Source organism: Sitophilus oryzae, unplaced genomic scaffold, assembly GCF_002938485.1.
Source record: "Sitophilus oryzae breed Bouriz unplaced genomic scaffold, Soryzae_2.0 scaffold_1442_pilon_pilon, whole genome shotgun sequence".
NCBI classification, from domain to species: Eukaryota; Metazoa; Arthropoda; class Insecta; order Coleoptera; family Curculionidae; genus Sitophilus; species Sitophilus oryzae.
In genome coordinates, this window is record NW_022146107.1 from 6288419 (window position 1) to 6315853 (window position 27435).

Below are 27435 nucleotides of genomic sequence, written 5' to 3' on the forward strand. Positions count from 1 at the left end.
TTTAGATATTGACGTTCTGCTTAGAATAAATAAAATATGATCTTAGAAATACTGAAGAAGTATAAAGTCTAATCATTTTAGATCGGGCTTTTAAATTTTTCGAGCCATTCGGGATCCCGGGATTTAATATCGGGAGTTTGGCGATAATCATACACCGGGATCCCGGGATCTCAGGATCACTTTTTTTTTGTTTGGAAACCCTATAGTTGAGACTCTTAAAATTGAGGTTAAGATTATGTTATACAAACTAAATTTCATTTGGGAGGGGGGTTAACCACCGCGACCTTAAATAAATATCTAATGTGTCCCCCTTTCTTGAGTTATAACTCATCATACAGTCTATAGCTCATCATACATAGGAATCCTGTTGAAGGGGGGACAGGGTATTTCCCATCCTCCTCTGACTACAGATGTTCATCCTCCGAGAAGTGGGCATCTATCTCCTGTGAAGGTATACATTCCACTGTATGGGTTTAGTCGTCCACCGTGCCCTTCACAGTCGAGGAGCTTGTCTTCGGCAGAGGTACTCGTGAAGTGGATGCTGGAGGATCTGTCTGTATTTTCTCCACTTCTTTAACTTAGTCTCTCCTTAGACCTGATACCGGTGTTGTCCCGAATCTATAATAGAGGATAAATTTCTCTATCAGTTCGAGGTCAATTCCTATTGTAAGTACCCAGCCATGGCCCTCCCCCCTCGAGTTAATGACCTGCCAACTCGATATCCTTACATTGGAGTTCTGGCAAAGCTGGTGATACGTCCGTATTGCCTCCCAGTTCTCTGCTATGTTGGAACAAACCTAATGTTACAACTGTCAAAAATTTTCGATGCTATACCATGTTTTCTTCTGGACCAATTTTTTCCTTATTGCTATCATCTTTTGCAGATCACTATCCATAAGATGCAACGCGTCCAGAAAAGCAGATAACATGACCATACCCCGAGTTACCTTGACCAAATTCGACGACGGCAACATCAGCTACATTTCCAACTCCAACAAAGAACTGCTCAACTCCCAAACTACCATCAACATTGAGAAGCATGGAGGTCACAGCCATCACGCACTAAACGACTCTTTGAAGAACTCCTTCAGCGGCTTTCTGGCAGTTTTAGCACTCAGTTTTCATGCCGTGTTCGAAGGGTTGGCTGTAGGGTTGGAAAGCAGTGTAGAAAAAGTGTGGTACCTGTTTGGTGCCATAGCAACGCACAAACTTGTCATTGGGTTTTGTGTTGGGGTGGAGTTGGTGTCGTCAAAGACGAAAGTAATGCTGATCGTACTTTATATTGGAACATTTGCTGTTGTGACCCCATTAGGTAAGTTTATAGAGTATCTATTAAAGTTTTAGAGGTGACAAAGTCGAAACCACAAATTCCCCATTAGTGCGAGGAAGCCCAATATTGTCGTTGTTGTCGAAGATTGCATGGTTTTATAAAGGGGCATATCTTAAAAATATTTTGTTGCCTATTGTGTATCCCTAAAAGAGTTATGATAAAGTTTTAACTTTTTTAAATTGCACTGCACATAGTGACATAGTACTGCCACACATTGCCATTCTATTTCATATTCACTGAAACTTTGCTTAAAAACCCTATAAAGAGTGATTAAAAACTAGAGTGAATTTAATTTTATTAATACTTGGCTATACCCTGCTGGCAAGCGAAACCTTGGGTCGGCGTTTACATGTATAGGAGTGAATCGCTATGGCAATCTAGTAAGTCGGAGAGGGAAAATACGAAATATTTATTACATAACCATTTAATCTGACTCTAGATTCCATGCGCTTGGGAAAATACTTGCAAATCGGCACCCAAGACCAGAAATGCCAGCCCTAGTATGTTCCTTATTAACACTAAGGGCAACAGAATAAATCCGCGAAGGAAAATTTACGTTATTTTATACAGGGTAATTTTTACTTGCTTCGCCAACATTACAATATTTAAAATACTATATACAGGGTGGCCCCCCTCATTCGCCTCGTTTGATTAAACGAAAACGAAAAGATGTAGAAACAAAATATTTTATGGGTATATGTGGGGAGAAAATGTGCACAATTTAAAATTATTTTGATATATACAGGATTAGGTTAGGTTGTAACTAAGATCCATACCAAAGTTATATTTTTTCTTAAGGAACACCCGGTATTTTATTTCATTTTTCGATTCTTGAACCCAAAAAGAAAATTTATTATAAGGGTTAAATATGTTTAAAATCTTTGGTTTTTGAGATATTTAAAGATATTTAAATTTTCATGCTACAGTAGAATAGATTATTAACTCATACATTACTTTTCAGAATTAATTCTTGTGCTGAGTTTAAAGGTGGGGAAATAAATTTTACTGAAAAATGTTATTGTTTCCTTAAAATTATACAGAGGTATCAAAAATTGCTGATCTATTTTAAGAATTTATTTTGCATAAAAACTTCGTTATGTCAAATACAACACCCTGTATTTTTTTAAATAAATCGAAGCAGAGTCAAATGCTCTTTCAAACTATATTAGGGTTTCCTATACCTATCTAGCTCAGATTTTGAATAAAGAGCAATTTTTCAATAAAATGACAACCAAGGGGGCTAGTGTCGTCATGGCAAGTTTCTAGTGACAGTTAGTAGCTATTTTCAAAATTGAAATTAGTTTATGAACTTACTAAAATTTATACCAGTTTACTTTCATTTAATTTACCTAAAATAGTTTAATAAATAATATTTATTAAATATGTATTTATTATTCTATCAAGAAAAACGAAGAAGTAATTCTTTGATTTATTTTACGACGACTTGTTGATATATGGGTTTTCTATAAAAGAGCCAATTACGGCACATTCATTTTCTTCACTTCCAACGACAGATTTTTGTCTAATAGGTTTTTTATAAACCACACTACCAGCTCTGCGAAATAGGACAAGTAGTTTTTCAAAGGAACGCTTATCCGGAAGATTCCTATTTTCGAATCTACGAGCATAAGACCTTGAGGCTAAGAAGCAATTTTCCTTACAAAATAAAATCACTAGTAACATCTATTCGTTCCGCCAGCAGATACTGCTTCATTTTTTTTGATAAAATAACGAATACTTACTTATTAAACTATTGTAAGTAAATTTAAGTAAACGTGTTATAAATTATAAATAATAATGTCCATAAACTATAATGTCGACTTTGAAAATAGTTACTAACTGTTACTAGAAAATTGCCATGGCGACACCAGCCATCTTGATTGCAATTTTATTTAAAAATCGCTTTTTATTCAAAATCTGAGCTAGATAGGTATACGAAACCCTAAACCCTAATATAGTTTGAAAGAGCATTTGAATCTGCTTCGGTTTATTTTAACAAATATAGGGTGTTGCATTTGAAATAACGAAGTTTTTGTCTTAAATTGAATTGAAGCAATACCATTTTTCAGTAAAGTTTATTTCTCTACCTTTAATCTCAAATCTCAGCATAAGAATTAATTCTGAAAAACAGGGTGTTAATAATCTATTCTACTGTAGCATGCAAATTTAAATATCTCAAAAACCATAGATTTTAAACATATTTAACCCTTATAATATTTGCCTTTTTGGGTCCCATGAATCCAAAAATGAAATAAAATACCTGGTGTTCCATAAGAAAAAATATAACTTTGGTATGAATCTTAGTTTTGAAACACCCTGTATAGGTACTTCAAAATAATTTTAAATTGTGCACATTGCCTCCCCATATCACGACGTCTTTCCGTTTTCGTATAATCAACCGAGGCGAATGAGGTGCGCCACCCTGTATTATTTCTCTTTTAAATACAGAATTAAAAGTATCAAATTTGGTACAAATGTACCACTGCGGCAACACTGTTTTCTAGAATATAATCGGCACGGACATGATCCCCGTTGTCCACTCGGTGTAGCATATATTGAAGGCCCGGACGTGGCTCGGTGTCTACTTTACGGAACGTGCCCGGCTCGGGTACGGCCCGGTGTACCATGAATCAGCCTTAACTCGTGCCCTATGTGAGGTAGGGTCACATAGGGCACAGAAAGTCGTCCGGGGGGGGGGCGGGCATGGCCCCCCCTAATCAGCATAAATAATAAATGACAAAAGACCTCAAACGAAAACCCACAAAATCCACCCCTCGTAATCTTTTACTTTGGCCCCTCCTTATTAAAAAGCCTGGTCACGCCTATGCCGATGTCTGTAAATGGACGAAATCATCAGGATTTTTCTTAATTATGGGTCGATTGGAACCTCGGAACGGGGATAGAGGAACTCGATTGGAGTCCTCAAACGGACAGACAGACAAGTGCACAAAAAAATTTTTGTATTTAAAGTATTTCTAATATTCGCAGATAGTAAATTTAATCAAAAAAATAGTAAATTTTTATCAAAGCCACTTATAAACTATCTTTGTCTGGTAGCAGTGGTAACAAAACGTCATATTAATATCGAAATCAAATTTCTCATATGTCAAAATATACCCAGAAACCAATTTTCATTCAAATATCAACGTTGAAAAAATATAATTTTCACCATTTTCATTCAGGTATCAACGTGAGAAATTATTTGGAAAAATCAAAATAAAAATGAAATTTTTACACCCTGTATCTCCGAAACAAACTATTTTGGGACATATATGTATACGAACTTTTTTACTTATTTTTATCGGTAGAATATGCTGCCGAAGTTTCTCAAATACAATTTGGACCACCCTGTATAAAAAACTAAAAATCCTTTTGTCAAAAGGACAATCACCGTACAAAAAGTCTCAATCTGACGCTAATAATTCGCCACCATCCATTAGTTTTATCTGCAGAATATGCTGCCGAAGTTTAACGAATACCTTTCGGATCACCCTGTATAATGATAGTGAGAGAAGATTCATTCATAATTATACTCTATAGGTTAACATGTTTGGATGATGCTGCGGCGTGTTTTGTTTACATTGTATGTTAATGAACTCAATTCACCGTTATTTGATATGCATCTGACCCAGAATCTTGATGACATAACTGTAATGTTTCAAAATTTAATTAAAACATCTTAAGAAGAAACTGTACTTAACTGTACCCAGTGCTACGCGGCCTCTAGTTTTTATCTAATATCCAACTATGTTAGGGCTTATAAAATAATAGTTAACTAATTAAAATTATATTACAGTTGAGGGCTGGAACCTTTGGTGTTACACAGTAAAATAAAAACACTAAATCACCACAATAGGATAGTTTCGCTAACCATGTTAGCGAAACGCGCGTCCAGTGTAAAAGTAAAAGTGTTTTGGTGTATTGTGGTGATTTAGTGTTTTTATTTTGCTAAAATTATATTATTTGTAGGAATTGGTATTGGCATCATTCTAAGCAACCTCGAGAGCAATCAGGAAGATATTACCTGCGTGATACTTCAGGGCATGGCAGCAGGCACGCTTCTCTACGTGGTATGCTTTGAAGTGCTGTCCAGAGAAAGAGACAACCATCACAGTGGCATCTTTCAACTATTAGCAATATTGGCTGGATTCCTAGTGATGTTTGGTTTACAAACTATAAGTAAGTTTTATAATATTTTTTTGAATGAAAATCTAGCTTCAGTTTATTGAAGTGAATTCAAGTGAAAATTTAAGACCGTGACACGACACGATCATGGCACACGAGCTAGCGAGAAAAAAGTGGTAAGTCAATGAGGAAGTTGGGAATGGGATGATTCTTTGGAGCGTCGTAACTCGGTCCTATGTGAGCTAGGGGGCTGAAACTCAGAATGTAGATTGGTTGAAGATATTCATGATATTTTGACGACGCACAAAGGTCATTTTAATTTTTTTAGGAATTAATAAATCGAAAAAATAAGGTATCAAAAAACCTACGATTGATGTTGTATTTCATTGTCAATAAACCAGAGACATGATTAAACAACAATATTTTTTTTTATCTCAACATAGGTTGCTTAGGCGCAACGTCAAAGTAGATTTTTTAGATTGTTTACTTTATTGGTTTTGTGACGCTTATCTTTGAATTTCTAAAGTTGTAATTTGCATAACTAGGCCGCGACTTTTGAGACTAAGTTGGTGTTTTTAAGTATTTTTGGATAATTTCATAACATATTTACGTCCCGTGTAAAATAGAAAAAAGGATTTCTTTTAAATGTTTCGTAAAAAAATTATTTTTCTTTCGCAAGACTGGATTTTGTAACTTGCCAAATACAAGATTTATTCATATTTATTTTCGAAAGCCTCTGGTGGGACCGAAACTTATCTGCAACAACTAAAAAGAGACTTGGAAGAACATTGGTGGAGTCAGTTCTTTGCTATGGTTCAGAGCTGTGGACTCTGAGTGCAGACGCGAAGCGCAAAATCCAAGTTGTTGAAATGGACTACCTTAGAAGAAGTGCAGGTATATCTAGGATGGAAAAAAAGACAAACATCGAGGTCAGGCGTATCATGAATGCATCGGAGGAGACAATACTGGATCGAATCGAAAATCCAGCTTAAAATGGTTTGGACATGTTCTGCGTATGCCGGAGAACAGGTGGCCAAAAAGAGTTTTTCAATGGGCTCCCAGGGCAGAAGAAAGAGAGGTAGACCTAGAAAATCCTGGAACGGAACGGTTACGGAAGCAATGGAAGCTCGTAACCTAGAAGCTGATGACGCTCTAAATCGAGATGTGTGGCGTAGGGTAACGGGAAGGCAGCAATAGGCTGTAGTTGGAAATGAGTATTAAATACTTAAACCAAATCCCGTTTATATATATATTATATTTTCGAAAGACGTTTTTATTATGAGTAAGCCTTTTATCTAAAGAGTCATTCTAAAATTGGCTGCCAAGAAGTGCCAAGAACTTCAAAAAATATTTTTTTAGAGACATAATGTCAATAAATAAAAAATACTATTTATCTATACCAAATCTGTTTGGTACGATGGCAGTTCCTTGAAAGAGCAAAATACTCATGTCTTGACATATGTTTTCAACACAATCTATGTGGTAAAATGCGAGGACAACCTAAAATATATTTTTTTTTATTTTAACTTTTATATTCTTTTCGGAAAATTTTACCACCCTGTATCTTAAAAGTTATGACGTTTGAGACATACATTCATATGAAGTTTTTTTCTTAAAATGGGTCTAAGAATCATCTCCTAAATACTAGCCTATCGTTTAGGAACATCCACTATATTAGTGACTTATTTCAACAAACAACCTGTATAAAAATACGATTAATTTATTTTAATTATATAATCTACATCACTTTCCAACCATCATTCAAACAATATACGTTTCAACTTTCAAAAACATGTATTTTTTGAATATGTATTTATTACCACCTAATACTGCAATAACGACCTCTGTGGCGACGTTTCGTGCACTATGAAACCCCATCATCAATGGCGAAAGAATCGTCCGATTTAAATTAGATTTGGTACCTATGTCGATAGATTGAACCAAAACCAACTTGACTGTGTACAACACGTGTCACTGTGACAGTTAGTTGTTGATGTCGTCCGATCGCGACCAAATTTGGTGGGTAGGCTATGTGAGCGACGCCGACGGTGCACACGGACACACCGTGCGAAATTGGATACGACGTGTTGTTTACATCTTCAGGGTGGAACTGAGGGTTTGATATTGAAGAAAAATGTGGGTCGATTTCGGCATAATTGCGAACGGGCTACAGGATCACCCCTCGACGTCTCAAACCGCCTCTAAATGGACGAAATCATCAGGATTTTTTTCTTAAATTATGGGTCGATTGGAACCAAACTCGGCACGTGGATAGAGGTACCCGAATCAGACAGATAGACGGATGGACGGAAGTAAAAAGAAGTTTCACCTGGTTTCACTTCAAATATCGCACTTAGTGCACACACAATTTTTTTGAAGCTAAAATGCGTGAATTTGGATTGACCAATAAACCAATCATCTTAATATATTCTGATGGTTCCTTTCAATCTTATAACTAATTAACATAGTAAGAATTAGACAAATACGTCAACTCTTTTTCAAAAGTAGGTCAATTGCTAGTTCAGATATTATTCACTTTAATTTCGAGGTGTTTGAGTTAATATTATTATAAGCAGCCTTATTAGATATATTTTTTGCCCTCCTTTGTTCTGCGTTGGCACACGTTAGAGGAAACGCTTGATTGTCTTTAATTCTGACAAATTGCATCAAAGTTGGTTGAAAACTCGCCTATTTATTACTTATTTAAATAATTTTAACTATGTTGGTAATTTATTTTATACATTATAACAGAACAAGAATATTTAGTATAAGATGTATATTCAGATATTTCGTTGTATAACAGGATGGCAGAAAGTCTTCATGGCACAGTGTTCACCAGGCAGTGGCGTAGCTATCATAGGGCAGTTCGGTGAGAAGCACCGGGGCCCCACAGGACTTTTAAAAAAATATATATTATATTTGTTTAGATTTTTACTCAAGGGCCCCCAAAAATATCTTCACCGAGGCCCCTAGTTGTCAAGTTGTCCACTGTCACCATCAGGCTCTTGGTTTGTCCATATGCTATATGAATAACATGCTATATTAAAATAATATGAACTGTCCAGGTTTTACCATAAGATATAACTAAGCTACTGAAGACTGAAGTACAAGTACGAATCATTCTATGATAGAAAATTGCCAATATTGCCAATATTGCCAAAATTCATCGGATTGTCTGTAGTACAAACGATGCTACACTACTAATGTCCAAACACCTTGTGCTATGCGATGATAGTGCTATATGCGAAGATAAATAGTTTATAACGTTTACATTTACTGTACTAGACTGATGTATAAATTCAAAGAAAATGATGGTAATCAATAGTTTATAAATAAGGAATGAATGATGCGGTAAATGGGGCTATATTTCCTGAATAGTTGAAATAGTTCAAATAATTAATTCTCTTTAAGGAACGCAACCCTACCTAAATATGTATAGATAATGACAAGTATGAACAAGGAAATATCTAAAGAATTTAAAAAATTATATTTATTCCTTCTTCTCTTTACATACGACAGTTATAACCAGTTATAAATAATAGGAAAGCAATCTTCTTTAGAAAGCAGAATGGTTGTTTTCGCATAACATAGGTACCTATGTATTTTTCTTTTAAAAAAGCAAAACCTATTTTTGTTAACATTTTAATACGTTTTTTTTTTCGTAATTAATTAGTTTTATTAGGTAATTTGATATTTAAGTAGCTGGGATTAGTTTTAATTAAATAAATATGGCCCAAAATATGGATTACAGTTGAGGGTTGGAACCTTTGGTGTTACACAGCAAAATAAAAACACTAAATCACCACAATACACCAAAACACTTTTATTCGCGCTTTTATTCGCTTGTAAACGCGCGTCCAGTGTAAAAGTAAAAGTGTTTTGGTGTATTGTGGTGATTTAGTGTTTTTATTTTGCTCCAAAATATGGATTCCACCTCTTCCAATACTAAAGAACCTATAGAGTCTTAAGTTTACAGCAGATGACGACTTAGCCCTTCTAAGAGAATTTGTTGCTTGTTGTCCTAAACCCATTGGCAGACGTTGAACAATAAAGCACTGGAAATAAGCACTTTAGCCCTTTAGTTTTAAAATACCTAGTAAACAAAACAATTTCAAAGTTTTAAATTCAAAGTTAGGTTAAGTTTAAACAGCGGACGCGACGCGATCAGAATTCTTTCCGATCCGATAACTATAAATGAAGAGAGTTAATACCACCTCACGTAAAGGAAATAACACCTGGCCTTGTTAACGTCCATGCACGCTATTCGGTTTAGCGATATCTCTCTATTACGCTGTTTATTGTTATTTTACGCGAGTTTATTTTTGCGCACAGGAAATTTGACTCGTTTGCACATCATCATAAAAAACAATTTTCGTACCACGAATTAGGGACAAGATTTTTATCTGTATACTTATAGGATACCTAATCTGTGATGATACCAACGTATACACCATAGGCGTAGTCAAAACATTTATCAAAAAATATAAATATCTCTTCAAATAGCTAGGTTAAGAAAAATATGTGCCACGGCACTGTTTGGTGACATCGTGACAATTTGCTCTCGGGTGTTATTTGTCCTTGGATTCTTTAGTCATTGGAAGGAGCAGTAAAAAAAATGGTCCCTTGGGTACCATATTATGGCAAATGTCAATAATCGTCATTTGCTAGCCAACTAAACGACTTTTTTTGATAATACGACATATTGAGTAACTAAGTATAAAAGAATTTCTTTTTTGTTCATTCTATGTTTGACACGAATAAATTTTCAATAGATAAACGTGGATTTTTCATCCAAAAATATTTTTGTCAAACGTATACAGATATTATGCCTTCGCTGGCCGGATTAAAGAAAATAATTGTTTTATGCATTAGTCGCAGAACGATTGGTGTCTCCACCGTACAGCAAGGGGAAAACATCAGCCTTGTCACGAATTTACCCATTAGCACAGAATATATAGTATACGCGTAGCTAGATATTCTGTGCTATTAGGTTACGTATCTTCCCAATTTTTTCAATATTACCCACTCCTTCCCGTGTGCCAAGTGCCAAATATGCATTACAGGACACGTATAATATTCAATTCTATAACAAGTAAAATAAATTTTATAATTTAGCACTGATTTATCTAATCTTTTTTTATTTGTTGCAGCTGGACACGAGCATAGTCACGGTCATGGTCACGATCACAGCGATCATAATCATCACATTAGCGATCACCATCTAGCTAAAACTACAGAACATGCTCACGGATCTTTAGGGCACATGCATTCCTGAGACTTTGTTTTAAACATATCTGTTGACTTTAGATAATTTCATTACAGCAACCTAATATATCAGGTGCTAGGCAAAGTGTGATAATGGACAAGATGGGAAATATTCATGTTCTTGTGCCATGTAACTATTTTAGAGTATGTTGTTTAGAAGTTATTAATTTTAAATAATTAGTTTTTAACTTTTTCTGATGTAGGTATTTAAATACAACTAAACAAATGTTTAGTTAGTTCCTAAAAGTATTCATTGACAATGTGACATCATCATTTTTATAATGAATTTTTACTTTTAATAAAAAATAAATTATTTTTATATGACGAGTTATAGTATCAATTATTTTTCTTCCTATTTCAAGATATAGACTGATATAAAATTAGACATTCAGATAAAACCACTGAAAACTTATATTTAGTCAGTTTTCTTGTCAGAAACCCTTAACAATAATTGATAACAAATCATCCCCATAATTTGTATAAAAAATGCTGTAAAAAATGTAAATAAATCAGACAAGTATACAGAAAAAGATCTTAGGCAGCAGCAGAGATGTAACCTTAATATAAGCAGCCAGGTGCGGATACAGAGGGGCCCCATGGGGATCAGCCCACCCTGGCCACCCCCTAAAACTCAAAATTGTGTTAAATATATTAGGCTATATTGTTAAATATATTATACTATTGGGTTAAAAATGTTGCTCTAAAATGCGTATTCTACTTTACTTTTTATTTGCCCCCCCCCTAAAATAAATTCCTGTATACGCCCTGTAGGCAGCTAAAGCTAAGAATAAAATCATTCTGATCAAAACTGAATTTACTGAGAGCAATAACGTGCGCGTTCAGGGGACACAGCCGCTGACTGGCCGCTGAGAATTTTGCTCAGCGGCTGATCGTTGTGTGTAAAAATAGACCGTTCAGGGGGAAGTTGCTCACTCAGCCGCTGACTATCCCGGAAAGCGCTCAATGTTTTAAAGAAAGACTATGTTTTAAAATGAGAACTTTTTATGTGTTAATAACTTTTTATGTGTTAATATGAGTCACTATTTTCTGCATACCTACTGACTTTTTAGGGGTACTATATATTTTGCAATATACAAGGTTCGGCAATAGTGCGTCGGGTATCTGTAACTCCTAGAATAAAAAACTTGAGAAATTTGTTGTTTGACGTGCAAACCTGTGTATGTACCAGAGTACCAGGATATATGTACCAGGAAAATATCTTAACTTCTATAGAGTGGCTCAATTTTTTTTTTCTCTGAATCATCGGAGTTGGTCACCAGGTCATATTAGCGCGGGGCTGGTTTTACGACAGTATTATTATTCTCAAGATTGTTAAATTTAGTAAGCTTCTATGATTCTGACTATGGTGGGTAGAGGCATAAGATAACAGAACTAATTGGGTAGAGGTACCCTACATAATTTTGACCATTTTTGACTATAGATTCTGACATCAGTAACTCCACGATCAGCCTTTGAGCAAAATTCTCAATGGTAAATACATAAAGTTGAGCAAAGTCAGCGATGCTTATATCCACTTTTCTATGTTTATATCCATATATATATTTATGTAGTCAACTGTATGTAGTCTAATCTCATTTTATCTCAGTACTTTTATCATTTGCCATTAATAATATAATCAGTCAATGTAATACTTTTTTAAAATAATATTTATTTTATAATGGTATGTATACATTGGCGCCCTGTATCGGTACTTGTATTGTTGCGCGCAAACCGCTTGCCGCGAACGCCGCGAACCATCTCCTGTCGGCTGCTTGTCGGTTTTTCGGTATATGGTTTTTCGCTCCGCTCTTTAGTGTGTTCTGTGGCTCCGCTTTTTATGTTCGTTTTCGGGACGGCCCTGTGGGACGGCATGGGGACGGCCCGTAAAGAGAATTTATCATGTGTTTTCTTTGAATAAATTCTCTTTTTTGTGTTTTTCTTTGAATATTGTTTATTAAAGGAGTGGTCAAAGAGCCCTACTACTCATCACGAAAATTCCGTAGTTCGTCTCGCACGATAGAGACACGATCACAGAATATACTAACGAAAGACACGATTAAAGACAAAGACTAAACGATTGTTCGCCGGATTTCTATGGATCGCGGGATGTTCGTTAAAACAATTTTTGCAGCCATTTGTGAAATTATTTGAAAATTTACACCTGTGAAGTGTGAAAATAGCTGTTTCTTTTCGCATTTTAAGGATCATTTCAAACATATTTCAAATTCAAATTATATTAACATGCAACTACATGCAACCAATAAAACACCTCAACTAAAAATGACGCCATCCTTATGTTGTTTTTTCCATCATAGTGATGGCAACGTTGATGCACCGTTAGCAGCTTGAAAAAATCGATGGAATCGGGTGACTTCAGTTGACAGTTCAATAAAACACCAGCGTAGTGCCATTTTGTTTTCCGTATCTGCCTCTGCCTTTGTTAACCTAAACATGAACCTAAACCTAAATTTTGTTATTTTATTGCCAAATTCAAAAAGTCCGGTTGTAAATAAATATGAATACAAAGTAATTATCTAGTTAATTTTATAGTTAATAATTTCGAAAATGTGAAAATATTTTTTAGGAGAAAAATACAGGAACTTGCTTCTGCAGTGATAGCAAGGAAGATTCTGAAAACAAGCCATAGAAGCGAATCAAGTTCTTCTGAAATATCTTCAGATTCCGACGAAGAATTTAATGAGGAGAAATCCAAAAAGACAAGATCATTTATTACCCTTAGTAATTTCTACTCTGATATGGATTTTAAAAGCCACTTTAGAATTAGCAGGTCAACTCTTGAGGTATATTAGTTTGAATTTCTTAATGGAACTGAAGGCGCTAAAATGTTATTTCGGTGCTTTTTAGATAATTTTAAAACGAATTTTGCCACATTATAAACCAGTCTATGCATCAAAGGGAAGAAATCGAATACCATGCAGAACTGCTATACTCTTTAGCATTTGGATTATTGCAAATTGTGAGAGTTTTCGAGGTGTCTCAGATCGGTTTGGCTTAGAGAGGGGACATGGCCATAGAATTTTCATTTATATTTGCCAACTGTTTGATTCAAAACTAAAAGAAGAATGCATCCAATGGCCTAGAGGACAGGTAATAGAAGAGAAGGTGGCAGAATTTGATCAAATTCGAGTTAATGGTATACATGGAGTCGTTGGATGTATCGATGGTACTCATATAAGAATCTCTGCTCCTTCTCGAGGTGACAATTCATACTATAACAGGAAGGGTTTTCACTCAGTTTTACTACAAGTTGTTTGTGACGCAAGGAAAAAATTCTTAGACGTTTTTTGTGGCTGGCCTGGGTCATCAAATGATGCAAGAATGTGGGCAAATTCACCACTTGCTAAATATCTAGGAAATGAACCTTGTCCTTTACCAGAAAATTATCACTTACTGGGAGACTCGGCATACCCATTAGAGACATATCTTTTATGTCCATATAAAGATAATGGACACCTAAGTCAAAAACAAAAACTTTTTAATAAAAAGCTTTGCAGTACAAGAGTTATAATTGAACAGGCTATTGGTCTCCTAAAAGGAAGATGGAGAAGACTCCAAAATTTAGATATTAAACAGGTCAGAAAAGCAAAATACTACATTCTATTTGCATGTATTTTACATAATATAGCAATAGAATATAACGATTTCATTGAATGTGAGTTTAACCAACAAATTGATCAGCCACTTGAACAATTTTTTCATGAAACACCTCGAAATACAAGACTTGTTGCAGCACAGCGAAAGAGAGAAGCAATTATGAATTTATTATAATTAGTTCCAACAGTTACATTTTAATAGGCATATTTGTACTTGATAGATTTAGCTTTAGTTTTGGGTATTTCTTTTATGTGATTCTATCGATTTAATTTAATAGGTTTATATAAATGTTACCGTGTTCTAATAGGTATATTAAATAATAATCGACAATGTTTTTTCAAATCTTTTATTTGACCAAAATTTTACATCTTAATATATGAAAATTGCAGACTCAATTTTTTCCATTAAACACCTGACTTATTGAGAACTTCTTATGGCATCTGCCAAATTGTTGATTGCCTCAATTTCTTTAAGCTTCAGTTCCTTTTCATCTGCCCACTTTTGCTTTCGAAATTCCTCCTTTTTCTTCTCGAGTTCCTCGATTCTTTTATTTTTCAGATAGAAATACCTTCCCATTGACAAGATTTCCTGTTTTTTTTTAACGGGTGTTTGAGGGACGCTCCTAACTGTGAATTCAGTATTTTGACAACTTGTAATATTTGGCTCTTCATCCAGTGTATCAGTGATGGAAGCAGAAGAACAAGGATTGAAGGAGGCAGTAGAGCAAGGACTACAGCTCGGACTTATATTCTCATTTGTGAAATTTTTACTTTTTGGTAAAGTCATGGAAACACCTAAGTTTGCAGTGGAAGGGTGAGACGATTCCTTGTAACTCAATACCTCATCAAACTTTTCAAAATATTCCCATGTTAAACTTCCTTCACCACTTGTTTTTTGTTTTTTTTTATTCACTCGGTAAGTATATAGTAAATTCCTGAATTTATTATCACACTGTATATCAGAAACGTTATAGCCATATTCATTCAACTTTGTTGCAATACTTTTCCACAACTTCTTCTTAGAACTTGTTGGTTTAATGAAAACTTGTTCCATGGATAACCGTATATCAATTAATAAAAGTGTGCTTTTTGGACTCCACTGAAACTTTTCTTCATTAAGTGTACCCCTCGGCATACACTGGAGTTTTGAGCTTGAAGAAGGTGAAGGATGATTCTCTGTTTGACAATCCATGTTTCTTTGTTCTCCAAATTCTCTGTTATAAACAAGTTCTGCATAAGACTCTAGGGTTTTCTGATCTGAAAAAATATTAATTTTAATAAGTAGTTATAACATTTTCACTCTGAATACAGTAGGTGTGTAGATTTTAATTGATTTATATTATGACAAAATGTAAGGCAAAGCACAGGACATGCATGGTAAATCTCAATCATATAGATATGTCTTGACACATTAGGAAGGCATAAAAACCAAACCGTGTCAGTCACTAAATATAAAAAAGAGAATATTGGATTCTTTTGAAACCTGTAATAAAATAAAGATTTCTGTAAACATGGAGCCGATTTTAATTGTCACAAAAATTGCGGATAAAATTAGGAAGTTTGTCTACCAAAAGATTTAACTTTGAGCTTTAAAAAGACAAAGACACATTCAGTATGTAACTCAATTTCTAGAAAATACTGACTTACACCTACACTGATTGACATCTGAGCCCTCTACTAAAAATTAATACACTTTTGTAGTCATTGCAATAATTTACTCTCTTAACAAATTAATTTCTATACCTGTCCAGAACTAAAATTGTTGCACCTCATCAGTGACACCCCGCATATTCTTACAAATATAACTGGTGACCATACTGACATGCAAGTATCTACTTGAGTATATACCCTTACCTTACAATACATGTTTTGCTATCACAAAAGCCTACTTAGTTAATATGATTATTGTACCTGCTTCCAAAACTGCTAATAAAGGTTTGGATACAAATGTGGAAAACCTTTTGTTTTGGTACTCTAACTCAATCATTACAAGGCTCTCCTCTTCAGCAGGCTCAGGAGAATTTTCAGCTGCCAATAAGTGTTCCATTCTAAAATAATAATAGTATATCTTCTTCTCATGAATTTCTTCTAAGTAATAAAGTCAAGGATAAAGTTTATGCTCATATTTATTTATTTATGGAAGTGAGTACTTACTTTGTTTGAATTTATTACATAAATTAATTTAGCTCGAGAAGTATGGTGAAAGTAAAAGTGAAAATTAACCTCAATTATTCCAAATAAACAAAACAGCCAACGCTAACGAAAAACCATCCCGTAAAAATGTTGGCTCTGATGACACAACAGAAAAAACATCGACTTTAAAACAACACGACAGTAATCCATCGATTGATGGACTGATGGAATTAACAACAGGAAATTGCCCTCGCGGTGGCAACGTTGCTCCAACAGTTTGATAAAACAACACACGGCATTTTTAATTCTTTGTTTGGAAATTTGGAAAGTGGAAAGAAAAATGGAAATTTGAGGTTAAACGTCAAACGATGAAATTTGTAATTTGTTTTTATAAGTTTAAAATAAATTAAAGATAACGATGGCTTTAAACGTATATCTTGGTGTTTGGAATGAGGAGAAATGTCAGCGATACAAAATAAAGGATATCGATACCGAGGCTAATGTGGACATTTTAAAAGAGCATTTAAAAAAGACACTTGGGGGCAGTTCCATTGATCATTTAGGTAAATGAATAATAAAAATGCATGATAAAAATGTATAGATGTAAAGAGTGTTCTTTAAAACTAAAATTAAAGCCTTTATTTAAAACTATGGTCTGCTCATTTAATAATTACCTAAATTTACATATCACACTTTCGTGGTTATAATTTGTAGAATTCACATTTTGTGGATTATTACTAGAAGAGGATAAACCATTATCAAATTATGGTATTACATCTGGTGTAACAATTCATGTAATTGAGAAGCCTAAACCTAAAATATATATTGATTTAACTAAGAAGTTTACGGAAAAAAAAATTCTTACGGAAGAAACAATTCAAGATTTTATAAGCAGTTATAGGAGTTTCAGAGCTTCACCTTCATTCAGAAGTACTTTACATGTATGACACAAATTTCTTCTACTTGACTCATTTATTATTTAAATTTACTTATTTTTAGAGACTGGAAAATCCAACAGAACTTGACAAAGTTATTGCAGCAATACCCGGTTTAGAAGATGACCCAGTTGCAATTGCATTTATATCTAAACCTGAATTATTTGTGCAAATGGAAGATCCAGGAACATGTTGGCAAGTAAGGAAAATACTTTGTTGGTGGTGTGAAATAATTTCTAAATATTGAAAAACTTACTTTGCACCTTATGTTGTTTCACATAAATTTGCACTGTTTCTAGTGTTTCTACATAGGAGTCCTATGTATGACCTTGTGATAGGATGTAGAACAATACACAGCACATAGACATGTATCAATACATTCTTTTCTGCGTTGCATATCTGTGATTCCCAATTCTGAGAAATTTAATTTCTACTTCCCTTTAGACCTCAGTGCTATCAATGCATCACGACTCAAATTAGGCATTATGCTTAAGACAATAAACAAAACAGCTTCAAGTTCAAGATTCTACTTGAATAAACTAGAATAACCTACTCACTTTAGCTAATGCCTAAAAGGCGGTAATATACAGGGTGGTCCGAACTGTATTCCGGAAACTTCAGTAGCATATTCTGCAGATAAAAATAAGTAAAAAAGTTGGTATAAATGCATGTCCTAAAATTCTTAGTTTCGGAGATTCAGGGTGTAGAAGTTTCATTTTTATTTCAGTTTTTTCCAAATAATTTCTGAAGTAAAGTTAATATTTGGATGAAAATTAGTTTCTGAGAATTTTTTGACATGAGAAATTTGAATTTGTAGTCAATATGACTCCTACTTGTTGAGGGCGGGGCGCCACCTACATGTTTTTTAACCTGTTTGAAGAATAATAACTTTTCTTTTGTACTTGTATAAAACTACTGAGTAAAAAAATATACAATTACAAATTTGATTGGATTTAATGTCAATATGACTCCTACATGTAGAGGGCGCCACCTACATATTTTTTAATTGGTTTGAAGAGTAATAACTTTTCGTCGGTACCTGTATAAAACCACTGTGTAAATAATATACATTTACAACGTTTTTTTACATGAAAAGGTCTCTTGGTAAAAATCGCTACGAGTAATGGTTGTAAACCTTCCAGCTTTTTAAGTAGAGCTATTTAAAGATTAATAATTCTATTATAGTTTCATTTCAAGGATTTCGTTACTATGACTTTAAGAAATATAGCAAGTAAAGTCTAAAGGTGTGTTTAGACTTGACCACGCACGCACTGATCCTTCGCGAATACTCAAGTGTAAACGGCTGTGCGCGCAAGCAGGGCTGGGGAACTGAAATAGGCCAATGAGATCACTTGCCGGTAGCATCAAACGAGACAAACGAAAATAAATAATTTTTTTGATCTCCACTGTAATGCTAAAAATAATTTAGCATTACGGTGTTTCCGCTTCAAACTAAAAGTAGTAGCATCTATGTTATTTTAAATGGAACACCTGGTATATTATTATATTTTTGAAACTTTCATATCTTATAATTTATCTATTATACTAACAGTTTTCGAGATTAAAAATAAAACACGTCTAAAATTGACAAAAACATGATCTTGAATAAGCGTCGCGTCGGTTAAATCATAAATTCGGCATATTGAAAACTGAAATTTGGTTTATTCGATCTGTTTAAAGTCATTTAAAAGATAATAATTCTATTATTATACATATATACAGGATGTCCCAAAAAAGTATTTTAACTGGTATGCAAGTATTTTAAGTGCAAGTATTTTAACTGGTATTATAGTTCAACCCCAGAAACACGCCTATGAGGTTTTTTTCGCGAAATTTTTTTTTGCATATTCCGAATTTTTTGAAAATTTTTTTAGTATTTATTTAAAAAAAAAAATAATTTCTTGGTAATATGGCAACATAGATAGTAGATTAAATTAACAAGTAAGAAAATCCAGAAAAGATCCAGTGGTTTTAAAATTTTTGGCAAAAAATCATTTTTTTTGGAAATTTTCGAAGTAAAATAACTCCGTTATTTTGGACTTAGGTATTTGAAAAACGATAAAGAAAAAAAAATGTTTCTTTTATCGAGATCTACCACCCCTTAAAATACTTGCACTTATTTTTGGGACATCCTGTATTAATTGTTTCGTTTAAATAAAATCGTTATCATGTTAAATATTCAAACTTTATATGTATCCATTAGACTTTACTTGCTAAATTTCTAAGAGTCATGTTTCATGGTCATGGCTAACCATGCCATGACAGGTGCCTATATGCAAAAATCCAAATTTTGATCAGCGGTTCTCAATACAGGTCTAACGTACCATGGCTGTAAATCACCCTGTATTTTAAAGAATTATAATTTTCCGATGTACCACAGTGCATAATTTATTTCCAGATCGCCGAAAACCATCCTTCAATCCTCGTAGCAGCTGTTTACATCGTCACCCTTTTTCACCAAACCACGGCTATGACTTCTACACCAGCTTTTCACGTTCCGACCACTTCCGGGCATTCGTATTCCTTGGACGCCCTCTCGGACGACGACGAAGATATGGAAGGCGACGGATCTACTTCACAAGGCGGCATAACGGCCGCCCAATTGGCAGCCGCCCTCGCTGCCGCCTCCACCACGCAAATAACCCCTGAAATGTTACAACAGGCATTGTCTCCGGTCAGCGGCGCTTCCAGATACACCAGTCAGTTGAGACAGATGCGAGAATTAGGCATGAACGACGAAGGCAGGAATTTGAGAGCGCTGGCCGCCGCCCAAGGCGATGTTCAGGCCGCGATCGATTTGGTGTTTAGCGGGGCTTTTGACGATTAGAGAATTAAGAACTCCCGAATGTATTCGGATATTGTTTTAAGGGAATGTTCTGGAGCAGTTTCAACTCTTGGTATTAATGTAACTGTAATTTATATGTATAACTTAAATAATATTTATTTGTAATTAAAAATCAGTTCATACATCAGCCGTATCTCTTTTGTCTTGGATAATATTATTGTTTCTAAAATAAAAATATCTTGTAAAGTTCTTTTTTCAAAAATTATTTTTTTATATACTATACAAGGTGTCCCAGAAATAGGTGCAAGTATTTTAACTGATAGTATAGTTCAACCCCAGAAACACGCCTATGAGTTTTTTTCCGCGAACTTTTTTTTTGAAATTTCGGAATTTTTGGAATTCTTTTTAGTTTTTAGTTAAAAAACATAATTTCTTGATAATATGGCAACATAGGTAGTAGATTAAATTTACAAACAAAATCCAGAAAAGATCCAGTGGTTTTCAAAATTTGAGCAAAAAATCATTTTTTTTTGAAATTTTCAAAGTAAAATAACTCCGTTATTTTGGACTTATTTGAAAAACGATAAAGAGAAAATATGTTTCTTTTATCGAGATACTACCCCTTAAAATACTTGCACTTATTTCTGGGACACCCTGTATATTTAATATCCTGGCGGAAGATATCACGACCGCAATCTCTTGGGGGTGATACTTAAAATTTTTATTAACCTTACAGCGCTTTCAGATGGAGCGGACCGTACGCGCGGATGTTTTTTCAATATAGCTCATCCGGACGGAGCATACGCGACCCATCTGAAATTGTTCATCTAAGCTCATGGTACTTGCTCGAAGTCGCGGACGCTCCGCTCCATCTGAAAACGCTGTTAGAGGAGTATTACTTATATGGCAAAAGATGGAGCACAAATATAATGTTGCAACTTGATATGTCCACATTTTGAAGAACTTTGCCATATCTTACAGTGTGTCTAAGAATACTGGACAGATGTACAGGGTCTGGCAATAGTGCGTGGGGCATCTGTAGCTGCTATAATAAAAAATTCACAGATTTTGCAACATGCGCAACCATCATAGGCGTATTGAAAATACCAGACAGAAAAGTCGGCGGTGGTCAGCAATCACCTGTTTTTTACATTTTATATTAACTTGTGACGTCATTTGGAAGAGCTCAATAGAAATATAAAAGAACTAAAGCTTGTTTGGAAAGAAATTTGACATTCGTGACGTCAGCACTCCGGCAGTCTAACGTATCGCTAATTGCCATTCGCAAATATATTCCAGATACGTATAGTGAACAAGTGAACCGTTCGCAACGTTAAATAATTTTGATATTTGATTTTTATCGTGTTGGCTTTTTATAAAAGTGAAGAATTTAGTAAGAAAAATATTAATGATGAAGATTAACGTGTACGGATTCATGAATGGTCACGATCAAGGTCACGACACTATAGAAATGTGAGGTATGTATGTATATATACAGGGTGGTCCAAACTGTATTCCGGAAACTTCGGCAGCATATTCTACAGATAAAAATAAGTAAAAAAGTTCGTATAAATGTATGTCTTAAAATGCTTAGTTTCTGAGATACAGGGTGTAGAAATTTGATTTTTATTTCGATTTTTTCCAATTAATTTCTGAAGTAACGTCAATATTTGGATAAAATTTGGTGTCTGGGAGTTTTTTGGCTAGAAAATTTTGATTTTGATGTCAATATGATTCCTACTTGTAAAGGGCGCCACCTACATATTTTGTAACTGGTTTGAAGAGTAATAACATTTCGTCCGTACCTGTATAAAACTACTGAGTAAAAAATATACATTTGCAACGTTTTTTACGTAAAAAAGATCTCTTGGTAAAAATCGCTACGAGTAATGATTCTCGAGATATTTGGAATCGAAATTATCAATACCTGTGACCATTAACATAAATTAAACATGTTGAAATAGTTATTACATTGAAATCATAAATTTGAAATGTTTTTGTGCCAAAAGTTCAACAGAAACTGTTTTCTCATCATTTCTTCGAAGAAAAATTTATGATTAATTTAAAAAAATAAAAAGTTCCCAAATTAAACATTTCACTCAAATAACTATCTACTCAACATGTTTATTTTTTGTCAATAATGACATGTATTGACTATTTCCATTCTAAATATATTGAGAACGGTTCCTCGTAGCGATTTTTACCAAGAGACATGTTTTGCGTAGAAAATCACGGAAATGTATATTTTTGCACTCAGTAGTTTTATACAGGTACGAGCAAAAAGTTATAACTTGTCAAAACAGTTAAAACACATGTAAGTGGCACCTCCTACAAATAGGAGTCATATTAACATCAAAATCAAATTTCTCATGTCAAAAAACTCCCAGACACCAATTTTCATCCCAATATTCAAGTGACTGCAGAATTATTTGGAAAAAATCGAAATAAAAATCAAACTTCGACACCCTGTATCTCCGAAACTATGCATTTTCGGACACACATTTATAAAAACTTTTTTACTTATTTTTATCTGCAGAATATGCTGTCGAAGTTTCCGGAATACAGGTCGGACCACCCTGTATATATAGAATTAATGGCATTAATTTGCAATAGCACCTCGAACCCACGGTTTCATTATGGAGCCAGATTAAACCAATCAGAATGAGTATTATGTTACCGTAAAAGCCCGAATATTGGTTAAACGTAGGGTTACCCACGTAGGAGCCCGAAATATGCAAAAAAGGTCACTTTAGGTTAAGTTTAGATTAGGTCTATATTTTTATTAATGCAAAACCAACTAAAACCTAATTCTAATCTAACCTAAACTCACTCCCTCTTTTGCATATTTCGGGCTATTACCTGGGTATTTCTAGGTTTAACCAATATTCGAACTTACGGTGTAAATTTATGGACGGTCCATATATTATATAGATAGTTGAGTTTTTGTAAATTTATGGACGGTCCATAAATTTAAATTCGCCGTACAAAAAATAAGTAATAGTTACTGTAGATAAAAATAAATTAAAATATAGTTCCACGATAATTTAGTTTGCAGCTTCTTTTCATCATACCCTTATCATACCTAGTAAAAACCCGTTACAACCACTACTCATAGTATGTATACCTATGTATTTTTAAACATCATTATGAGATTTAAGTCATAGGTGCCCATAATATGAGTAGCGGTATTGACGGTTTTTTGTTATGATGAAAATGTTGTGTGATATGAAAAAGCAACAAAATATATTATCGATTGCAGCAACTATACCTAGTTTACATTCAGTATGTCCGATTAATATAGAACATTATAGCTATGCATGATTTTAAAAATTTGCTACCATTATATTTTGATAGTTGAGTTTTTGAAATTATTTGCTAGCTTCTTAAACAAAACAGACCCATAATAATTCAAATCTTTATCATCCAAGACTTCCAAGAATTATAAAGTAATCTCACGTCAAAATTTTTTAAAATTATTGCATACCTTAAATGTTTGCAAAGTTAACAAAAATATGTCTTTGATTACCTGCAATTAATATATTTGGTCCAATTTATCAGTTCTGCATCATATCCGAAATTCAGATGTCAGTGTGACACAACGAAGACTCAACGTGCAACGTGAACGACAAGAAAATGGCAAGTAAAAAAATTGTAAAGTCTTAATTACTACTAATTACACAGTCGTTCTCTTGAGTTCTCCCTGCCTAAAATCTATATTGCCTTCCCTAAGATTTTAAATATAAATGATTGAAACTCATACAAGTTTACCACAATTTAAACTTAAGATAATTATTTAATTATTAAATCCATAATTATATTAAAATATAACACTTACGAAGTTACTAAATATTAACTATTTCTACTTAATCATTTAATAATTCTGATAAAAACAAGCTTGATTATTTATTTTAGAAATCATACGGGCTATAATCGTTAATATGACTATATTAACAATACTTAAATCAAAATTTATTTGAAGGAATGCTACTGTATTACAATAATTGTAAAACAAGTATGTAATAATAACTCGGAATAATTATTAAAAACTGCTCATCTTGTTATAGATGTCGGCGTCTTGTCTCTATTATTTTATTAGCCGTTTAGCTATAGTTTGATTTCAGATAATGTAGATTTTAATGTGCCATTTGTGTTTTTTTATTGGAATTATTATTTTTAGCATATTTGGTATACTCTATGAAGTTATTTTTAAGTGCTCCTGTCCATTTTTCAATTATTAAAGTGCCTTTAGATACAATTAAAATTGATTAATTGGTGTATAGTATTTGTATTATGGGTTTGTTTATTTTTTATGAAATGAATTTTTTTCCTATTAAAATAAACATAGCTTACTAAATCACTAGCTAGCCATTTTTAAATACAGGATGTTAATTAAGTATCTGGCCAAACTTCAGGAGGTGATTCTTTGAGTGTTTTTAGGGTAAAAAGTTCATATAAACATGTGTCCGGAAATGTATAATTTTAAAGATACAGGGGTGTCAAGGTGTTTTCTAATAGACCTTTTTTATTAATATCTCAAAGATCCGTTAGCCGATTTTGTTGAAATTTCGCCGTGTTGTGAAATTTAATAAGTTAGCATTAATTAAATGATAATTATTATTTACAACAATATTTAAACCATAAAAACTTATCTCAATAAATATTTAGCACCGCCTTGAATTCATTTTTTACGTTGGCGGTGGAAACCATACAAGCTTTTTCTTTGTCCGAAGTTGTTAATTAAAAAAAATAATTATCATATAAAAAAATATAGGTCCTAATAGCCTAAATTTTATCAAAATATATCAGCAGATCCGATGAGAACCGAATTATTATATGTTTTGGAACTTAATGATTTAATTAATTATTCCCTTTAACGCATCGATTGTGCGCATTATCCTACGCGCCAAGAAAAAATATTGCATTAGTCTAAATTTATTATTTATGTTATTCCGCTCTTCACATATAATTTGCCCCTGCTTCTCATACGGAAAGACTTAGATTAAAATAGCCCAACTGTACTTAACAACCCATGTCTTGACGCATATTCTTTTTTTATAATAATATCGGCTTTCCCAGACTAAACATCCATATCCCTAAAATAGTTGGCCCACACTAATAAGACCTCATTTCGGCCTTGGGACGGCCTTGCTCTATTCAGCTATCGAGTTACGTGTTGACAAGTTGATTAGGCAGGTTATTGAACTCCATGTCGCCTCTAGCATGTCGTTTTTTCAAAGATGGGTCCCATATAAACGCGGCCAGAAGTATTTTCAATACTAAAACTTAGAATTTTGTGCCAACCTAAAGTATGTATTAGGATGTATTTCATGAAAATATTTTAACTTCTACAGGGTGGCTCAAAAAAGTGAGTGTTTTGGGATAATTTTTTTTAAAATTGAACAACCCTCTATATTATTGCACTTTGTCTTCCTTTCTGATCACTTTATATAATCCTACAATATTATTAAATATGTTTCAGTAGTTTAAGAAATATTAATAATTAAATAAAAAAAGTAATTTTTTCAACCATTTAAAAAAAATATTATTTTTTTTTATTCGCCATCTAACAAAGTAATAATATACAGGGTGTTACATTTAAAAGAAAAACTAATTTATATTTTTAGAAAGTTTGGCATAGAATTTTGAACACCCTGTATGATTTAAGATTTCGATATTTATAGGAAGGTAACAATAGGAAGGTACAGTCCAACTGCAGTAAATATCTAATATAGTTATGATTTCAGGACATTTCTTGTATTTTTAATATTTTTTTTTTAAAAAAGGGCTGAAAAAAATACTTTTCTTTATTTATTAATATGTTTGAAACTATCAAAACATATTTAATAATATTTTAGGATTATGTAAAGTGATCAGAAAGGAAGCCAATAATTCAATAATATACAATGTGTTCCATTTAAAACAAATCATCGCGAACGACTCGCACTGTTCTAAACCACCCTGTAGAAGTTAAAATATTTTTCTGAAATACATCTTAATACTTTAGGTCTACGCAACAAAATTCCTACGTTTTTTACTATATTTATTTATTTATTTATTTATTTATTGAGTGTTAGGGGGTGCAAACAGTACGTAGTACCAAAATAGCATCCACAATATACTTAAATCAGCAAGTAATATACAATAAAACATAAAGATATACATATACAAAATGGAACATAACAAAAATTATTTGTGACAAAAAAAAAAAAAAAAAATGCAATTGAATGCAATATATTATAAATGTAAACGTAATATATTTTATGTATTTTTAGAGGAAGAAAGCCCTCATAATTTTTTTAAATTTCAAAAAAGACAGCGAAAAAATGTCTATGTCTACTCTAGAACTTAACTCATTAAATGAATTCTGCATTCTAATCAATGGAGAATGCTGCCCTGTGTTGGTTCTGCGATACGGGATATCAAATAAATTTGTATTTCGAATGGTTCGGCTAGGGATTCTTAAGTTGAGTTGTGACAGTAAGTAAGGAGAGTCAATTGTCGAATGCAATATTTTATACAACATACACAAATCCGATACTGTTCGTCTATCCTCCAAACGGATAATTTTAAATCTAGAGCGAATTTGGTTGTAGTCTCTCTGCTCAGTCTCAGCCGCACGCATCTTGAAAGCCAGAAACCTCAGGAACTTATTTTGAACACTTTCTATTCTATTTACATATATAGCATATTGAGGATTCCAGATAATTGAAGCGAATGATATTCTGCTATGAATAAACGCATAATATAAAGCTATAAGTGTTCTAGGATCCCTGAAATCTCTTGAATACCTGTTTACAAAACCAACCATTCTATTGGCGGTATTTATTGTTCGTTCTACGTGGATTTTAAACGATAATTTCTCATCAAATGTCACCCCCAGGTCTTTCATATGTGTAACACTTTTTATATTTATATTGTTTATTTTATAAGTGTGATTAATTTTATTTGAGTTTTTTGTAAATGACATGTGGAAACACTTAGAAGGATTTAGAAACATCTGGTTATCCATACAGAATTTCTCAAGCCTGGCGATATCTTGTTGTATTTTTATGCAGTCATCTGCAGATTTCACTCCTCGATATATTTTCAAGTCATCAGCATAAAGTAGTACGTTACAATGTTTAAAGCAAGATTTTATGTTGTTTATATATATAATGAAAAATAGTGGTCCCAGATGACTGCCTTGAGGGACACCTGAAGTTACTTTAAACGCGCGCGACTTATAACCCAACACAGAAACCACGTTCT

The 27435-nt window shown here is 33.4% G+C and overlaps 4 protein-coding genes across 5 annotated transcripts in view; 3 read left to right on the forward strand and 1 right to left on the reverse strand.

Annotated features, from left to right (window-relative positions):
• LOC115877145 (zinc transporter ZIP1-like) overlaps positions 1-11039 on the forward strand; it is a 47524-nt gene extending 36485 nt beyond the window's left edge. The window contains exons 3-5 of the mRNA XM_030893296.1: positions 885-1312; positions 5300-5509; positions 10606-11039. Of these exons, the coding sequence (XP_030749156.1) occupies positions 885-1312; positions 5300-5509; positions 10606-10730 (763 nt within the window). The 3' untranslated portion in view covers positions 10731-11039. The remainder of the gene's footprint in view (positions 1-884; positions 1313-5299; positions 5510-10605) is intronic.
• A 1507-nt stretch (positions 11040-12546) lies between these two features.
• LOC115877146 (protein ALP1-like) lies at positions 12547-14641 on the forward strand. The gene is made up of 4 exons (XM_030893297.1): positions 12547-12559; positions 12681-13246; positions 13305-13521; positions 13586-14641. The coding sequence occupies exons 2-4, from the start codon at positions 13236-13238 to the stop codon at positions 14507-14509; spliced, it is 1152 nt and encodes a 383-aa protein (XP_030749157.1). The 5' UTR covers positions 12547-12559; positions 12681-13235; the 3' UTR covers positions 14510-14641.
• A 26-nt stretch (positions 14642-14667) lies between these two features.
• On the reverse strand, positions 14668-16640 carry LOC115877147. 2 transcript variants are annotated; one of them, XM_030893298.1, is made up of 3 exons: positions 16489-16640; positions 16246-16382; positions 14668-15591 (listed from the first exon to the last, which is right to left on the reverse strand). In XM_030893298.1, exons 2-3 carry the CDS (start codon positions 16379-16381, stop codon positions 14753-14755), a joined length of 975 nt encoding a protein of 324 aa, XP_030749158.1. In that variant the 5' UTR covers position 16382; positions 16489-16640; the 3' UTR covers positions 14668-14752. The 2 variants fall into 2 exon arrangements, with proteins under 2 accessions (XP_030749158.1, XP_030749159.1); XM_030893299.1 differs by having other exon boundaries at positions 16246-16422.
• A 139-nt stretch (positions 16641-16779) lies between these two features.
• LOC115877148 (ubiquitin-like protein 7) lies at positions 16780-20373 on the forward strand. The gene is made up of 4 exons (XM_030893300.1): positions 16780-17030; positions 17182-17408; positions 17467-17601; positions 19801-20373. Exons 1-4 carry the CDS (start codon positions 16886-16888, stop codon positions 20227-20229), a joined length of 936 nt encoding a protein of 311 aa, XP_030749160.1. The 5' UTR covers positions 16780-16885; the 3' UTR covers positions 20230-20373.
• The last annotated feature ends 7062 nt before the right edge of the window (positions 20374-27435 follow it).

Coding starts and splice junctions, on each gene's coding strand:
- LOC115877146 (XM_030893297.1), top strand. Junction 13,522..13,585: donor TTAGCAGGTCAACTCTTGAG/GTATATTAGTTT, acceptor GGTGCTTTTTAG/ATAATTTTAAAACGAATTTT.
- LOC115877147 (XM_030893298.1), bottom strand. CDS start 16,381: ATGGAACACTTATTGGCAGCTGAAAATTCTCCTGAGCCTGCTGAAGAG. Junction 15,592..16,245: donor ATTAGCAGTTTTGGAAGCAG/GTACAATAATCA, acceptor ATATTTTTTCAG/ATCAGAAAACCCTAGAGTCT.
- LOC115877148 (XM_030893300.1), top strand. CDS start 16,886: ATGGCTTTAAACGTATATCTTGGTGTTTGGAATGAGGAGAAATGTCAG. Junction 17,031..17,181: donor CAGTTCCATTGATCATTTAG/GTAAATGAATAA, acceptor TATAATTTGTAG/AATTCACATTTTGTGGATTA. Junction 17,602..19,800: donor ATCCAGGAACATGTTGGCAA/GTAAGGAAAATA, acceptor ATTTATTTCCAG/ATCGCCGAAAACCATCCTTC.